Source organism: Micromys minutus (genome assembly GCF_963924665.1).
Source record: "Micromys minutus genome assembly, chromosome: 2".
In the NCBI taxonomy this organism is placed as follows: Eukaryota; Metazoa; Chordata; class Mammalia; order Rodentia; family Muridae; genus Micromys; species Micromys minutus.
The window spans coordinates 97312763-97330865 of NC_137971.1; the positions used below are offsets into that span (position 1 = coordinate 97312763).

General features: G+C 48.6%; 1 protein-coding gene across 4 annotated transcripts in view; it reads right to left on the reverse strand.

The window, feature by feature from the left end:
- Positions 1-18103, reverse strand: part of TENM4 (teneurin transmembrane protein 4) — a gene marked incomplete at both ends in the record, with an annotated part of 342954 nt that overhangs the window by 185838 nt on the left and 139013 nt on the right. For 3 of the 4 annotated variants that reach the window (XM_080912630.1, XM_080912628.1, XM_080912627.1), the window contains 3 exons: positions 4822-5057; positions 6234-6332; positions 16868-17123. In XM_080912630.1, coding sequence (XP_080768756.1) covers positions 4822-5057; positions 6234-6332; positions 16868-17123 — 591 coding nt within the window. The remainder of the gene's footprint in view (positions 1-4821; positions 5058-6233; positions 6333-16867; positions 17124-18103) is intronic. The other variant, XM_080912629.1, reaches the window with a different exon arrangement.

Here is an 18103-nt window from a genome sequence, read left to right on the forward strand (position 1 = left end):
TTCTTACATAAGCCCCAATCAACTCTTCCTTTCAGCTACTCTGCTGTAGCGACCAGAAGAGTAACTAACAAACAGGAAGGTGTCAGAGGTATTTAGGAGTCCACGTTCTCATTGCCCGAGTGCAGCTCTACCAACACTTTCCAGATGGCCCCCAGAACTGGATGACTCAGGCTCCACCAGACCCAGAACCGCAATAATGTTCCACCAAGCAAAGCTTGGAAACCGTCTCACTTACAAACTAAACGATCGACACTTTGTGCCAGAGTTTGTTTAGTTTTTGCAACCCAGTTTCTGGGAGAGGTGAAGACATGACCTAATTAATCGAAAGATCCGTCACTGCTTCTGAGCTTGTAGGAATGTCCCACCACATACTCTGGGTTCACTGGTACAATTCTTCTAGGCAAGGAACTGTTCCCTGGAAGGAGCTGAATGGCATCATTTATAGCCATCAAACCTTAAGCTGAGATCCAGGGATGTCTCCTTGCCCGCTGTACCTCTTGGCCTAACTGCAGCAGCTCTATTGTTCTTACTACTATGCGGAAGTAGTAACAAGACCCAGTGGCTTATACTATTGGGGGGGCACTGTGCTTCCATAGAGACACTCAGTGAACTTACCCCACCCTTTAGGGTGGGCCTAGACTTGGTATGGAAGAGCCAGCATCCCAGGGTACTCTGGGGCCTTCGTTTAAATGGAACACTTCCCCCCATCCCTATTTCCAGGCTCTCTGGCCAGACAGGTGCTTGAAGCTCATTGGCTGCCTTTGTACCATTGTTCAGAAGTAAGAGAAGCTGTCAGCTTCATGTGGATACAGCTCACTGTCACTGAAGTAAAATCAACTTCTGTCCTACTTGGAGAAAAGACACGGGATGGGGGGCATTTTAGATGATGACTCCTTTTGTAGCTGCTCTCATGGAACAGCTAGACATCCCTACAAATGTGCTCTGACACGTGCCCCGTTGCTTTCTCAGCTGCTCTAGTGACTAATGCTGGCTGGGAAGCTGGCAGGATACGGCAAGACAAAATTGGACCAGGTTTTCCCTCAAAAGATAAAGATGTAGATACTCTGCCTTGTGACAATGACACAAGGCAGTAACAATATGCAATCTCCACTGGGTATCCACTCTGTGCTAGGTGTGAGTGTGTGAGCATATATGCATGAGTAGGTGCATGCATGCATTTGTGTGTGTGGGGGTATTCTGTATAAACTTTCTTCCTTGAATTTCATGATAACCCTGTGATACAATCTCTTGGGCCTTCCAGGCATGGAAACAAACAGGCAAAGCTTGTAAGTGGAGGAGCTGAGGTCTTAAAGTTACTGTCTAATTTCAGAAGCCAGGCTCTTGAGGGCCATTTGCCAGTCATAGTTACCTCTTCTGCAAGATGGGCTAATTGTGGTATCCATGCCCACTAGAACAATAGAGAAATGGGAAGCTGAGTTTCTGAGAAGTTAAGAACAGCATCTATGCTTACCCTGTGAACAAAGATCATAGGTGAGGCCTGAAGGGAGTCTGTCAGCTCAGTATTATCCATTCAAGCCTAGGACCTATAGCAACACCCCTAAAGGCATGCCCTTGGAGATCCCGGGTCTTGGGTGAATAGCAGCTATGACATTTGCTACTTGTGGGATCCTGGAAAGTTGTCATGAGCTTTAGATTCTCCATGAGAAAGTAATACTGATTCCATAGAATCATTATAAGGGCCCAGAGAGAAGCATGTCCTGGATTTGGCCCAATGCCAGAACCACATTTAAAATACGCCCCCCCCCCCAAACAATAGAATATCAAGATTGGAAAACTATAGCCTGAGGGGGAAAAGTGAGCTGTAAAGAGTAAAAGTGTTTTCAAAACTGTCAGAATGCCCGTGGTTGGGTGAGTCACATTCCTAATGTGACATCGCGTGACAGTAAGTGAGTCACTTAAGCTGAGTGGGTCCCAACCAGGGTCTTCATCTGCAAATGGGGTCCTAACTCACTGGAGTTAGATTTCAATGGAAAATACAAGTGAGGTGTTTATGCTAAAAAGGGGCATGGGGAAGACTCCAAACTAGCAGCAAGTGGTGTTGGGAAGGACAGTGAGTACTTACATTTTCCTATACTACATATATATTTGTTCTACTCAAATTTTTTTAAGGATGATCAAGAGGCTGTGAGAACAAAGCATCGTCTACACAGCGTTACCCGTGCATCTCTCTATTCTGCTCTGCATGCAGCTTTCTCTAGGAAAGGAAAGGTAAGGCAACCAAATGGAGACCACTGAGGATCTGAAAAGCAGATCAAGTAGGGTGAGCACATCCACAGGGCTGCTTGTCTGAATGGGGCTGCTTTGGAGTACAAAACAAAAGAGCTACAGTTCCGTCTTTGAAGATATCACATGGCCCTGACCAGGTCCTCTCTGGGGTGTGGGGAGTCTACCCTAGCCAAGTATGGCTTTCTGAGGGAAGTGGGAGAAGATGTCCGGAAGGTAAGTCTCCACAGAGCGTTAAGTCCAATTTCTCTGTTTTCCCATGAAAATACCAGTAAATATGTCTGAGAAGTAAAGGTCACCGGCTGCTCATTTCTCAGCACAGTTCCCAACTCAGAGGCTGAATGTCAAATAGATCTGTCAGTATCACCACCCAGCTATGGCTGCCCTGGGCAGGGATTAGCAGAAGCAACGTTCCTTCCTGCCCTTTGCATCTGTCTCCCCCTCTGCTGGCAGGGTAATGCAATTCTTATCTGGAATTTGATAGGCTGTAGAAAATAATTACAAATGAAAAGGTTATTCATAATTTTTAAATGAGTTAATTAGTAAACCCAGTCAGACTCACTCATTACTGTAATTAATAATTGATTATACTTGAAATTAAACACAATTTTTCATCAAAAATCTAATTAAATATCAGTGCTTTTGGCCTGTTGATTAGATCAGTTGGTCTGCTGAAGAAGTCTTTGTTAAGGATATTTGTGCTTGGCTGAAACAATTAATTTGATTTTTAATAATTGATAGTTCCTTACAAGTTAGTCATCACAGTCTGTAATTATGGTCAAGCAAGATGCCTGCACACCCGCTCACTCTAGCTCTCATCAGTTGGACGAGACCAGGTACCAAGGTTGCCATGCCCAGCCCTTGAAGAAAGGGTGACTGGTCCCCTACCTCAGTGCATTCACCTGTGCTACGTAACTCCAGCCTCATAGGCACCCTTGTGGGAAATCAGGGAGCTGTCAGGGGGTTAACAGTTGCCCTGTGGGAGAGCTGAGAGTGAAGTCTAGGACTGTCTGATACGGAGGTTCTTCCCAAGCTCTTGCTAGGTCTGTCGACAAGACAAGGGGAGTGCCCAGGCTTGCCTTTAGTCCCTTTCTCGGGTGTCACTGCTATAATTCAGCCTTCTGCTTCTTATCAGAAGCATGCATTTACTCTTAGCAAGGACATGTTACTGGTGGACTGACTCCCTCTAATTGGAGTGATAAATTACCCTAAAGTTATCTTACATCGACCTCCTTTCTTGCCACGCCCACACTCTCATTATTTTAGTTGAAGCAATCAGGTTTTCCTGACCAGTTCTTCCTAACCGCTTTCTAGTCGCTCTGACATCAATTCCTTCTTTGTGAAAGGAAAACCGAGCTGTGGCCCACAGCTATTGATACATAGTTCTTCAATGGTCCTCTGATTGTCTATCCAATAAGGTGCCCTTCCTGTTTGCTCCAAGGTGATTATGACATCATCCCCTGAACCCCATCCATGTCCCAAAGAAGTTGTGGCACATGTTCTGTTAATCACTCCTCACAATGCCATGGTAATGCCTCTCAAGACAGGATCCCTTCACAGTCATGGGGACAGCTTGCTAGAGGGTTCTTCTTGGCAGAGGGAAATATTCTGTCTTTCTTTGGCCTCTGTTGGTCAGCTTTATTTCTATTTACTGGCTTAAGTAGAACCCACTAGCTTCCAGAACTCTCTCTGAACTCCTTAACACAGGTTCATGGCCTTCTCGGGCTAGCATGACCTACCTTCAGCCTTGGAAAATGCACCAAGAACGCAGACAAACACACTTTAGATGCCCCCCACCCTTTTTTTAAAGAGGCTTATTATCCCAGATGCCAGAGGATCCTCACTGAGCCCACAGCCTTTTAGATTAATCTCTTTCTGGGAGAAGACCAAAGAGGGGACTCAGAAGTAGAAAACCAGATTTTGCTAGAAATGTGTCCAAAGAATGCCAAATAGAATCCATCCCGCTGGGGCAGGGCTACAAGTCACAGGTCCGGGGACTTTCTTACATACCCTGGGGTTAGGGAGAAAACTCTCAGGCTGTGTGGCTCTGGGCCTTTGCTTCTCCACTCACTGGACTTGCTGCTTCTCATGCAGCAGTTCCTTGGCTTCTGGCTGTTGTTACACAATCATGGAAGTTTCTGGGGGTTTTTATAACACCCTGCCTAACACTCACCCGGAGCTTTCCTGGTAGTTTCTTTCCCCCCACAGAGTTCTCTACTTCCCGCCTCTCATCCTAGACACATGGACCAACAGGAGAAGCCGGCCTACTGTCCAGGCCTCCTAAGTTGTTATTGTCTTAGCGACTCAGATCTACGGCACTGATGCCTGTGCCTCAGTGAACCAAGCCATGTGAGGCAGATCCTGATAATCCATCCCAGTCCAAGCACAGAGGAGAGAGCGGAGAGCCTTGAAGAGCTGCCATTAAGGTGTGGGCCCAGGCCAGACCGGTGCAAGGCTTCTCAGTGCAATATGTATACTAGGTGCTCTGACTGCAGTGCTGACAGTGCCTTTGGCCACCCCAGGTGCTTCGGTTGATGCCCCCTGGCCAAATGGGAGCTGTGGGGAGGAAATGCTTACCCACAAAGTAGGCGAGCAGGATGACGAGCGTGGTTGAGATGAGGATGGCGCTCAGCGCTGCACACTTCCAGTTGCAGTACTTGGAAGGCTTCTTGAGGTTAAAGGCTGGTCGGGAGAAGGTGCTGCGGGGCAGGGGCCGGGGTGGGGGCGAATACACGGTGCTAGACGTTAGGGGGTACCCTGGGGATGTGGTGCAGAAGAGCGGGGAGGTGCCTCCGGGCTTGAAGAGGAAGTGCCTGTGGATGGAGAGAGGTGGGAAGGTGTCAGGGTCTGCGGGCTACCCAGGTACCCAGGCCAACCTGCAGGACAGAGGCGCAGAAGGAGCATGCAGAGGAGCCTGGAGAGAGAGAGAAAAGAATCATCACAGGGAAGATGACAGGGTCAGGAAAAAGTCACAGAGACCACAAACGGGGCACGAGAAGACACGTTCCCACAGATCACTCATGGGACGGGGAGAGCCACAAGAATACTCCCCCCTCCCCAAGGCCGAAGATACTACCCACCCAACAGAGGTTGCCTTGAAGTCCTTTTCCTGGGAACAGAGGAGCTGGGGGTAGAGGCTGGGTCTTGGGAAATAAACTCTGTTTCCTAAAGACATTAGAGTAGCTTAGGGGGTGTCTAAAGTCCTGAAAGTCTCTTGGAGGCCATTGGGACTTACAGTTTTTCCTGTTGTTCTAATACCTGCCTTCCAGTGCGTGTTGACAAGGCATGGAAAGTCCTTCTTTTTAAATGGTTTTTTTTCTGGGGTAGAAGCCAAGAACTCACTACTATGTTCTGCCCACAAAAGGATGGCTAGTGCCAATGCCCTCACAGTCTTAGGAGCCTGGCTGCTGCAGGTGGAGCCGAGTGATAGCTGTGTGGGGACAGGCTGACAGTTCTATCCTGTAGCCCAGCTGCAGTCTTGACAACAGCAGAGTACAGTCAAAGCACATGGCTGTGGTCAAAGGAGGCATTGGAAGGTCCTGCCCAATGTGGCCTGAACCATGGCCTTGGGAGGACTTGTGCAAAGCTTGGGTGGGTTGCATGACCTGCGATCTTAGGACAAATCCACCACTCCTGGGCTAGAAGACATTCTGACCACAGCGCACACACTCAAGGCCACGTAAGACATGGGGCCTGCGCTGTGTTTAAAAAAAAAAAATTGGTTCGTGAGATGGTTCCCAGGATGGTGAAGGCAGCCGATGAGATGCGGAGAGCTGCATATTAACGAGGCTGCTGTTAATATGCTGGGGGTGGGGAATCGGGTATTTCACGGACAAACTTGCAGGTTGAACATGGACTTGGGGACGTGCATGCAACATGGTACCGCTTCCCCGAGGAGTTCCCAGGGAAAGGTCTCAGGGTTCTGCATGCAAGTGCAGGAGCAACAGGGAGAGCACACGTGGAGGAGCATGGGAAGGGGTGCCACCTACCCGTCACTGTAAGCCCCATCATGGCGGGAGGCGCTGAGAATGTCCATCTCAATGAGGTTGTCCTGCAATGCCCCTAGGAATGGCTGCTTGCCTAGGTTTCTACGCACACACGGAGACATGAATGAAGCAATGAGTCATGCATCGATGAAGGGGACAGCATAGAAACACATGAGAGTGGCTGTTGGGTGCGGCTGTGCATGAGACCAGCAGGGACAAAGGTTCCAGGCAGCAGGTCACTGTGCAAAGCTTCATGTGCAAGGGGTCTACCTGGCACAGAGCATCCTCGGGGAGCACTCTCCATACAAACCCACACGGCTGGAAGCTGTGGACGTCCAACTACAGTTCTCACTGAGCAGGACTGGCCAGTGCCCGGCAGTGGGCTAGGCACATTATATCTATTTTCAAAATAGATGCTATTGCAAGGAAGTCAGGGTGATCCCAGTACAGCGGAGGATGGTACTGGGATGTGGCATTCTCGTGGGACTTGCCAACGTCACCAGAAGCAAGGCGCGAAGTAAGAAATGGAACTTGTTTATCTGGATCCAAAGCCCAATGTTCTCCTCTACTAAAGCAGCGGCTGGAAACACCCACTCGGCTTCCCTGAAGACCAAGCGCTCTTGTGGCCCTGCTGTATTATAAAGAAGGAGAACATTCTGGAGAGTTGTACACTGCCCAGGCCCAGCAGAGCTCCAGGGACTCAGTTGGTGTACTGAGATAGGGCCAAAGGATCTGTAATTTTCTTAAGTCCCTGTTGATGTGGAACTTGCTTTGAGTCTCTCCATCCCTTGGCTGTGTGAGAACGAGGCAGTAACTGATTAGTCCCCTGAAGACATAGGGAAGGGCTCTTGGTCCACAGTGGCACAACAGTGCTTATGCATTCACCTGACCATACCCCAGAATGCAGACACCACCCTACCCTTCCCGGGCTCAACTGTACCTGCTAGGTGATGCCATTCACCCTCAAATGCTCTGCCCCCCCCCCCCCAGCTAGTTTCAGGACTGTCGCTGCCTCTTGGTAAGGCATACTGGACAGAGGAGAAACGGCAGCAAGCCAGCTCTAGGTTCTAGTCTAGCCAAGGAACCCGTCTGCCTCCTACCAGGCCTTAACACAAAATGCTCAGAAGTGAGGCCTTTTTATACCACTTTCCTGATGTGTGACGCTGGGTACAAATCTTAACTTCTCTTAATCATCCTTCCTATAGACTGGGGATTTTAACAATGTGGTTGCCATGGGGTCAACTGGGGTGGTGCTAAATGCAGCCGTTGCCCTGTGCTGTAGCCTTCACACATGGTCTGCTCTTCTAGAGCTCGGTGAGTGGCTCACATTCATTCCCCACTCCTATCAGGCCAGCACTGTCACCCTTGTATGCACCCTTGTCGCTGGTGGGGCACAGCCCAGAGAAACAACTTTTCTGAGGTCGTATCACGTGGTGAACAGGTGGCAGAGTCTGTCCTGGAACAAGATGGGTTCATGCCCAGAGCTCAAGGCTTCTGCCCCACAACCCTGCGCTCTCCACCCAGCCTGACTTCTGCCTACCGCCTCCCCATACTGAAGAGAGAACACCAGCTGGAGGTCCCAGCATCCAGTGACAGCGGAGTATGGAATGACACTGGTTTGTAACTGGGACATCGATAAAGAGGCACTCATGGGCCTTGTTCTGTGGAGGGCCACAAGGCACAACCTGAGCCCTCCGCTAACAAGATTTTCTGCCACGAAGCTCCCACAGAGCCTGAGAGATGCTCTGGGATTGGAAGTCCCTTGAAGAGCTTCATTATTCTTTCTAGGCAGGTAGCACTGCCGATGACAGGCCCGAGAGACAGGCAGATTCTGAATTCAGGCCCCAGCGGCATCGCTCTGGGCATCTACTAAAGGCTGCTTACCTACATAACCAGCAGTACGGTATGTGCATCTCCTCCTCTCTGCCTAACCCTCCCCAGTCTGACCCGGCCCACAGATCTTATGAGACCTGGTTTGGGCTGGTCCCCCAAAGTCGTGCCCCTGGCCACAGGCACACTGGCTTCCTCGCTTCTCTCAAACAAGCGAAGCCTAAATTGTTTGCTTATAAATATTCCCATAGATCATACCTTCTTCCAGAGCTATGACTTCTTACAGGCCCACAGCAGCTCCCCATCTTTTTCCCCAATCACCCCTCACTGACCCTTTGCACTGGTTAGTACACACATGCACATGCACACACACACACACACACACACACACACACACACACACATGCATACACAAGCACGCACACACACAGAGTGATGTTGGAGAACATTGTCTGCATAGTATGTTTCTTATAATTCCAGTTCTGCAAGGCAGGCATCCTTTATGCCCAGAGGAGATGACTGCCTGGTACGTGCGTGCAGCCACTAAACAGATCTGGGCTTTGTGTTGCTGGGTTCAGGGTATGCAGGAGGGGCTGCTGGGCATATGGCAGACACACAGTCAGTGCCTGGAGACACCAGCAGGCAGAGGGAATTAGTATCTCCTCTAGTCTCTTGTTTTAAGACAGAGTTTTGGTCTCTCTTCATCCTATGTCACCGACCATGCAGAGACCCCACAGAGTTGGCTCAGGGGACCTGAACAGAGTTCTTCTGCCTTCCTGCATAGCCTGTTTCTGGAAATACTTGGGAGTTTGACAGCAGCCTATATTCCAGAGAGTCTAGCCTGTACCAAAAACAAACAAGCATATTTTTTAAAGGGCCACAAAAATAAGATCAAATGTTAGTGGTAGGATATTTCAAGTGCCTAGACCAAATGGTGTTTTTGCTTTAAATTTGTGTGTCTATGCATGTTCATGTGTGCATGTTCACATGTGATGTTAATGTGTGCTAGCATGTGTGAAGGTTGGAGGGTAACCTTGGGGACTGACTCTTGGGTGTCATTCATCTTTTTCTTTCCTTGAGACGTGGTCTCTCACTGGCCTGAAGCTTGCTAATGAGGCTAGGCTGGCTGGCCAGTAAGCCCCAGGGACTCATCTGTCTGTTTCTTCAGCAATGGGGTTATAGTGTGTGCTATACCATCCCGAATTTTTATGCGGGTTCTGGGGATCACACCCATGACTTCACACTTGGAAAGTAAGTGTCTGCCTGACTGAGCCTTCTCTCCAGTCCTCTTTTAACTTTTACAATTTAAAATAGACATGTTTAAACAGGGAGAGTGCTGACAATCATCACTTAGAAGCTCAGAGCCCGAGGATAAGAGGACAGACAGGCAGTGAGCGGGCTGAAGGACTTCTCAAGCTACAGGGCGATGGATCTTCTGGAGGAGCTTCTGATAGCATGCCAATGTGGGCATTCGTCATTTAGGTCACTTCGGGATTTTGGGACAGGGACATGGCACTTGCTGAAAGTGATGGTAATTCAGATTGTTGTGGTGAAATAACCTTACTCTATACTTTTCAAACTTTAGCTCTGAGTTAGATTGTTTGGCCTTGTGTGCTTGGTGAAGAAGCTGACGTCCATGGAGACATGTGCCCTGATTCTAAACCCACACAAGTCAGTGTGGCGGCAGAGCAGAAACTGAGTCAGGGGTATCCTGACTCCCAGATCAAGGATCCCCTAAATTTTCTACCCCCAACACTTTAGATGTCTAGCTCCTCTGAGGAATAAAGGCGTCTGGGGTTTTCCCATGGGAACACCAGCTCTTGAGGTCACAGACCTGTGAGGCTCCCTGCACACCTCTGCTGGCAGTGTAGGTTTGGATGCATGATTTATGACTAGTCATGATCTTCTCGTGTGTGGGTGGTGTTTCTATCTCAGTCTACAGACCTGGAACCTGAGGTTGGGCAAGACTTTTCAGGGTCATGTGGAATGGGAAAGACAGGAGTAGGGTTCAAAGCAAGTGCCCTTGACTTTGGCCCTAGCTGCACTGGGTTTGGCTGGCAAGGGCTTTGCTGTTCTAGGAGCAGGAAGGAATTTGTTCCCCTTTACACACAGACATAAAGCATCCTGAGCAGCCTGAAGCAAGAGCTTCCAGGCTCACTGGCATCATCCAGGGCAGGAGGAATTTGCCTCAAAAGGGGAAATGGAGTATCTTTGGGAAGGGAAGTCCTTCAAGAGAAATGGGTCTTCAGGATGGTCCCAGACAACATCCAGTCTGGGTACATGAGCCAGTGTGCTGGATTGTGTTTCTGTCCACAAAGCCCTGGGACAGCCACCACCATATCTGATTGCCATCTCTAAGTGGTGTAGGACGGTAGGACTCATACCCTACCTGAGCAGCTGACACTTCATGATGCAGAGGTGTCAGGGACTCAGCCAAGCTCACGAGTAGTCAGAGAGGCACCTGGTGCTCAGAAACATGAATGAAGAAAGGAGACAGCAGCAGCAACAACATGCTAGATCTTGCAGACCATGGCTAACCTCTGAAAGGCCATAATGCCACTACTTAAAAGCTGTAAACAGCTATTAGCCAGATTTTGGGATTCTGGCCTCATGACCGCAGGAAAGGTAGAGCCCTTCTAATGTCATGAGCCCTTCTGCTGGTCACTTCTGTCATTCTCAGGAGGTCCCAGTCCTCCTGCTTCACCAACAATTTCCCAGCTTCCTCCACTCCTTTCTCTTTCTGGCTCTGTGCCTGTGTCCCGCTTCCCCTGAGCTGAGTGTTCGGCTGACAACGCCTGCCAGTGGGGGCCATGGGAAGCCGCTTCACGCTTTATTTATTCCGGAGACAGGGCCTCACTGTGTAGCTTCTCACTCACCATCCTTAAGCCTCCGTCTTCTAGGTGCTTGTTGACCACATCTGGACCAAGAAGACACTTGAAGTGATCAGGAAGACGGCTTTGGACAGTGGCTGGATGCCGGGAGTTTGGAGCCAGATAGTTCAGTGCTCTAGGCTTTCCATGGGCTGGCTGTGGAATCTAATGCAAGCAACTTAATGTTTTCTATGACTGAGATTCTTCTCCTTCCTCTATGAATGGGAAGTGGTGTGTATATTTGTGTGTGTCTGTACATGTGTGTCGTGTAAGTGTGATATGTGTATGAATGTGTGAGTGTATGGTGTGTGTGTGTGTGTATGGTATATATGTTAGGTGTAGGGTGTGTATGAGGTATGTGTGTATAATTATGTATGCATGTGAACATGTGTGAGTGGTGTATGTGTGTGTGTGTGCATGTGTGTATGCATGTGCATGTATGTTCTAGTGAGAGTACTTACTTGTGTAGAAGAGAGTTAGGGTGTAAAGGGCTGAGAAAGGCTGTTACTAAGACTGGCCCCTAGCCGGCGTCTAGGAACACGGACTTCAGGAGGGTTCCCTGTGTGAACTGACAGAGGTGATTGCTCCACTGTATTCAAACTACATACTCAACTCAACACTGCATACATGTTTTCCTGCCAGGAGTCAGAGGCTGTCCCTATGACAATCCTCATTATAACCCTGGGGCACTGGTAGCTTTTGCTGAGGGATCAGGGTGTACCTATTCTGGGTGACACTTTGAAGTGAAGCCTCTGGAACCTTGGTCCTGGTTTGAAGCCCCTGAATTCACCCCACACATCTTTTCTTTACCAATTTTGCCTCATTTTTTTTTTTTCACCACAGTTAACACAGAGTTATACTCATAACAGGGTATCATGAGCCCTATTTGCAAACTGACAAATCTAGAGTAGTCTTGGAAACCTCAAATATAACTATTTGTGGGAGAGTTGGGGGAAATTAAGGTTTTATGTGGGAAGGTACACTGGATGGCACTTGGAAGCTCAGGGAGGTCTCTAAGAGTGTCTGACATGGCTATGGATGCTCTTGAGCACATGGAATGATAACGTTTCTGTGTTTGCTCCTCTCAAGCATCACTGGTACCCATATTCCCTTCAGAGGCCTACCTCCCTCTAGAAGTTTCTTGCACAGCAGTGAGCTTTGTCTTATATACGCCTGAGATCAAATCATCCAGCGACAGAGACTTTCTGTTCAAACTCTTCAGTGTTCATTTTATAAATAAAGCAATGAGGCTCAGGCAGGTTAAGTGACTTTCTGAGGTTGCCCTGCCTCATCAGAAGGCTTTGTATCTCATTTGGGAAATGATGGTACGGTTGGCCTGGAGATTGCTGGGTAGCCCTCATTCCTGAGGTTACATAGGCTATTTCCCAAATTCAGTATGAAGAAATAAAAAGACTCTAGGCTCCTGAACTGGGCCTGGGATGAGCCGAGGCAGAGCAGAGGTCTGGTAGCCTTCTGTTCAGGCTTCCTCTGCATCTGACAGGAGCCTGATGGGTTATTAATCAGACAGTCCCTATGAAATCAATTAAGTGCTTGATGCTGCAGCCAGTCAAAGAAGTGGATCAGAGGTTGGGGGACCTTCGGCACATGGCTCTACACAGAAGAACCACAGATGTTCATGTAGGGCTTACTCCAGCTCTAGGGGCACAAGTAGGTCCAGGCTTCTCCCCGAAGGACTCAGTTAATCTTGGGGATTGGCAGAGGTACAGGAGCTATAAGAGACGAGCAGGTCTACAGAAGCCTGCTCTCCCCATCCTTCTGAGAGCCTTCCGTTTTCTTCCAGGATAAAATGCAATCACTATTGGTCATCCTACCAGCTGCTGTGGTATCTGAACATTAGCTCACATTCTCAGCATGGACTCTGGTTAACAATGAGGAAGAGGTGTGTGTGTGTGTGTGTGTGTGTCTCCTAGGTATTGGCAGGACAATATCTAGGGACAACTTGTCAAGTATGAGACTGCCCAGTTGGACTTCCTCATCTTCTTCTCTGTACCCTCAGGACTTCTGACGTCTTTATCTTAGTCACAGGGCTCTAAAACCACTGGGAAGCTGTTTCATTTCTCTGCTCAAGTCTCAGTTAAGCATAGTCAGTCACCTATTTGTCCCAACTCTTTTTACTTGTGTGTTCATAGTATAAGCTCCCACCATGTTGTGCCAAGCACTGTGTCAATTGCTGGGGACCCCACAGTAATGAAAGCACAGCCTGTCTCTCAGCTTCCTCTGCCATGGCAATCTTTTGCAAGAGGCTGTTCTCTCGGGTATCTTAGCACACAGCAGGTATCCAGTGAGTATGTAATGATACTGGGTGCTACTATGAATTCATGGAGCCCCTAAGACATTATGTTGTAATGTCACTGTTAGAAAAGCCAGATGGTGTAGGGGGTGGGTTAAAGATGGCTTCCCAAGCCTTGATGCTTCTCCTGTTCAGAGTGAGACCTGTTTCCTCTCCCCTTGAAGCTGGGTGACCCATGACAACTTCAATCAACAAAATACAGGAGAATTGATGCTGTGCCAATTCTAGGCCAAATTTACAGGAGGATCAATAGCTCTGTCTCAGTATCTTGGAACCCCTGATTCATGCTAAAGGAAATTTAGAAGATCATAGGCAGAGGTCCTTAGGGAACCTTAGGGGTTAAAGAGTCCTCACAGTCAGGCCTAAGGCATGCAATGCTAGCTGAAGACCAGTAGACCCCATTGATACCATAAGGAACCATCTAAGGCCTTTCCTACCTCCCGACTTTCCTCCATGAAGAATCAGACACGTTTCCTAAGCCACTAAGTCAGGAGGCATTTGCCTTGAAGCAAGAGGTCAACTGGAACCAGGAATTACTGTTATTTTCAAGGATGAACATGTACAAGGTCTAGGTGTACTAGTGAGCTCTGTGTGTGTCTAAGTAGGTGGATGTATCTGACCCTGAGGACCGTGCCTTGAAAGACTCTCGATGGTGAATGGCCTGTCATACCCTCAGAACACCAGGCAATGCTTCTGCAAAGCAGTGAAGGGGTCGACCATGTCCTCTCCTCTTCACTACACAGACTCAGATGTCTCCTCAATGACTTATTCACAGAGTGGATACAGGGAAGCAGAGCTTGTGAAGATATGGGAAATGGCTCTTGCAATGTATCATGTAGCTGCTGGGCATAGCATGTGTGCTTCTTGTGTTTATCTTTTCCTGCTCTCATTGAAAAGCACAGTTTGTCTCCTAATCTGTCAATGAAGAAATCGAGGCATGGAGGTGTTGACTTAGTGAGCAGGTAAGTTCAAGTTACAGTCTCATGTAGCTACAGACAGCTACGAATGTGACCTAAGTCATTAACTTACTTAAAGCATTATGAGGGACCTGGTGTGTGTGTGTGTGTGTGTGTGTGTGTGTGTGTGGGTGTGTGTGGTTCTGTTTTATTTTTTGGTAACTTGGCTGTATAGTTCTCAAGTGTGAATGTTGTTGATGTACCATGTTGTCATGCCAATAGGTTTGGCATGCTTAAAAGCCAAGGTAAAAAAAAAAAATGGCCCATCTTCTTTAAAAATTCTACAATCTTTCCCTGATGCTCAGTTGCTGATTCCACTTGCCAGACTTGACAACTCTCTCTCCTAACTTCGTCTTGTTAGTCTGGTGCCATCGGCCTGCTAGGGTCAGCGTTAACATGCAGAATTCTGATGTAGCGTCCAGCAGAACTGGTGCTGCTCTCGGTCTGGGGACCATCTTGAGATACACAGCATTCTGGAGTCAAGAAAAAGCCTTCTTCAGCTATTCAGCTGGGCTTTGGGAATAAGCAGAACTCAGCTAGACCAAGAAGTGAAGAAGAGGGCAGCTCTGTGGGGACATGCAAAGGCCTGTGCAGAAGCCTGAGAGATGCTTATATGTTATAACCACACACTAAATGTTAAACACATACAATCTAATTACATATAATAAGTATGTATGTTGATGGATGCTAGAAAGAGTGTGTGAGCCCATATGTACCTTTTGGTAGATTTAGGAGATATTTTTCTTCTTACTTATTCGATTTGTTAGCAGCTCTATGAATAATACAATTATCTGAGTAATAATGAAAGATGAAAACACAATTTACTGAATCGTAAGCAACAGAGACAGCGGAACAGAGAATCAACAAGGCAGGAGAGTTGTAGCTTATGGGCAGAGGATGTGAGTTGGGATGATCTTTATGCCTCATATTGACCCCCTGGAGAACCTCTCTTGCTGCCCCTCTTCTACCTCCCTTTCCTCTGAGAAACATACATACTCAAAGGAGGAAGTCCCACTTTCCCAAGCGAGGAAAACAACACCCGGAGAGTGAGAGCGGCAGCCATGATCCATGCAGATACCTAGAACCACTGATTAGTGCAGGGTTTCCATCAGCCGCATCAGTGAGCACTGAGTATAATGGGACATGATTGGCTACCCCTCCCCGCCGTGGGATGACAAGTAGTCCACTCTGTAACCGGTGAGGGCAGGAGAGGCATCTTAAAGGACATGAGCAGGAACTGCAGTAATTAGGACACTGGGCTGAGTCACGGTTGGCTGATACCTCTGAGAAACTTGGGCTTGGAAAAATGATTCCAAGCATGAGATGTGACCAGGATTGGGAATTGGCTTGTGCAGACCTGCACGCCCCAACACCAAACCAAAGCCGTCACCGCGCTCATCTCGGGCCAGGCAGAAGCAAATGTGCATAGGTTTTGTGTGAAGGCTAATTTCGCTTTCTTAAGTGTGGCTTGGTTTTGCACTCCTCAAAGAACAGGAGTTTGGGGAAAGAAAACCAGTGGGTTCTTCCTTTAGGAGAGGGAGGTGGAAGAAGCGTTGAGGGGCTAGCCTGGGACATTTCACCAGTGATTTAGAGAACGGGGACAGGCCGTGCCAAAAGTGCTTTGTCTAGTGGTGGAGCTATATATAAATCTAATTCTTTTATCTTCCTATAATTTCTTAAGTGAGTTGCATGGTGTTTATAAACACCACACACACACACACACACACATACATACACACACACACACACACACACACACACACACACACACACACACACACACACACACCATTTTGGAAAACAGTAGCTTTTAAAGCACAGAGAGGAAGATGGCTGCAGGACCCAGATGCCTGCAGTTCCTGGGCTGAAGGAAACATCCACAACACTCCTGGAGGAAGGCAGTGAACTGCAGGTGACAGTCCTGGACAGGGCCTCGTACCCTGGCATCTCAGCCACTTATCAACCTCCTGTCTGACCTGATCTAGCACAAGTCTCAATTTCCAGAACTCCTGGATGGGGGCATCACTTGAAAACCCACCTCTTCAAGGATGAACACTGCATGACATCACAACACGAAAGCCCATGCTACCAACGCCGAGAGAAAACTTTAGGGGCTGTCACTGCATGCAGAGGGGTCAGGACATCGAAACAGGAGGCGGGCAGGGAAGAGCAGCCTTCACAGAGTTCCTGTCACAGTCCGAACGGTCCGATGCTAGGCACAGGGCAGTGAAATTGTGCCCAACTGGCTGAGTCAAGGACCCAGCCAAAGTGGAACTGAGGGCCTACCTTCCTCTACTCCTGTGCCTTCCACCTTTGCACGCCTCTTACCAGCTTTTATAGAAACCTTACCAAACCTGCTTCACTGCCATTGTGTAGACAAGGCAGGTGATATTCGAGAGTCTATCAACTGGACCAACACCATACCTTTAGTAAACAGCGGGATAGCTCAGCCCTGGTGGGTTCTAAAATCCTAGTCTCCCAGAGCTCTCTCCTACCACTGGAGAGTAGAAGCCGGAGGCCAGGCACTTCATACCCGCTTCTCTGAACAGATATGAGGTAGAGACATATTTCCTGCTGGCCTAGTCACCAACAGACCCTAGAGTCAGGCAATCTTCCCTCTGTGCACCTAGCCCACCCACGCCCCCCCAGCCTTAGTCCACTGGGACCCACCTGGTCTCCAGTGGGATGTTACTGTTGAGTAGCCAGTTGTCCTGGGCATGAGCTGGCTCCTGGGCGCTGCCTGCTGGGGGCTCCCCGGAGAGTGAATGGTCTGTGGGTGCTGGGCTAGGGTTGCTCCTTGGGGTGAAGTTGCCCCTGTTCAAGGAGTTGATGGAGGCCGCGTGGTGCTGGTTGGGGGTGTGGGCGTGGGGGACTGGAGGCGGAGGTGTCCGGAGTCGAGGGTGGTTCTGCAGGCCGCTGGGATGATCTAGGGAACAAGCAGTCAGTGGTCAGTGGGCTACTGGCTGGGTGTGGCCCCTGGGGGGGGGACAAACAACCACAGGGGACCGAGCAAGACTTCAGGGGTGGCCTAGTGCATCTGGTGCTAGAAATCACACATTCATTCAATTCATTCATTCATTCAATCAAATCGAAGGTTCACAGATTGTTCCAAACTCCTTTTGTTCTCTGTATGTGTTGGGGTAATCAACAAAATAAAAATTCCCACCCCACTGAGCTTCAATGTTAGGAGAGCAATGAGAAACAGGATTTGGACAGCAAGTGTGAGAGCAGGCTTGAGCTCGTGAGACTCCAGCTGCCAATGTCAGCAACTTGATTCCAACCAACAACTTCACTTTTAATCTGTCACACTTTTGGGGTTTGGGTCATTAGAGCCCAGTCTCTCCCCGGTGGCTTCCTCACTTAAGAGTGTGTTTGAGAAGGAAGGTCTGGCACCCTGAGCCACATTTACCTGAATGAAGAATCCTGGGGTAGAGACCCAGGAGTCTGACTTTACAGAGCCCTCAGGTGAAGGATACATGCTTCAATCTGAGACTCACTGAGCCTATAAATGGCGCATAGTAAGATTAACAAGATGAATAAGTGCGAGGAACAGTTAGCTGAGAGTCCGGCAAAGCTAAGAACACAAAGCGAGGGCAGAGGTCTGTCTGTATGGAGCCTTTGGAGGTGTCGAACATCTGCCTCGGGGAGACGAGGACTTCTGAACGTAGTCCGGGTGTGTCCGGGTGGCTAAACCACCGGTATACTCACTGAGTTCACGCTGTGTGCCCAGTGATGTCTGTGCCCCATACAGATGAGAAGACAGAGATAAGTATTTTATTTACTTCTTTCGGCTGCCCAGAGTGACAGGTGTTGCTATCATTAATATGTAGGTTAAAACAAAAAACAACAAAAAAGCCAAAATCCTGGTCTTGGGAGTGGATAATGCAAGTTCCCATGGCAATGTGG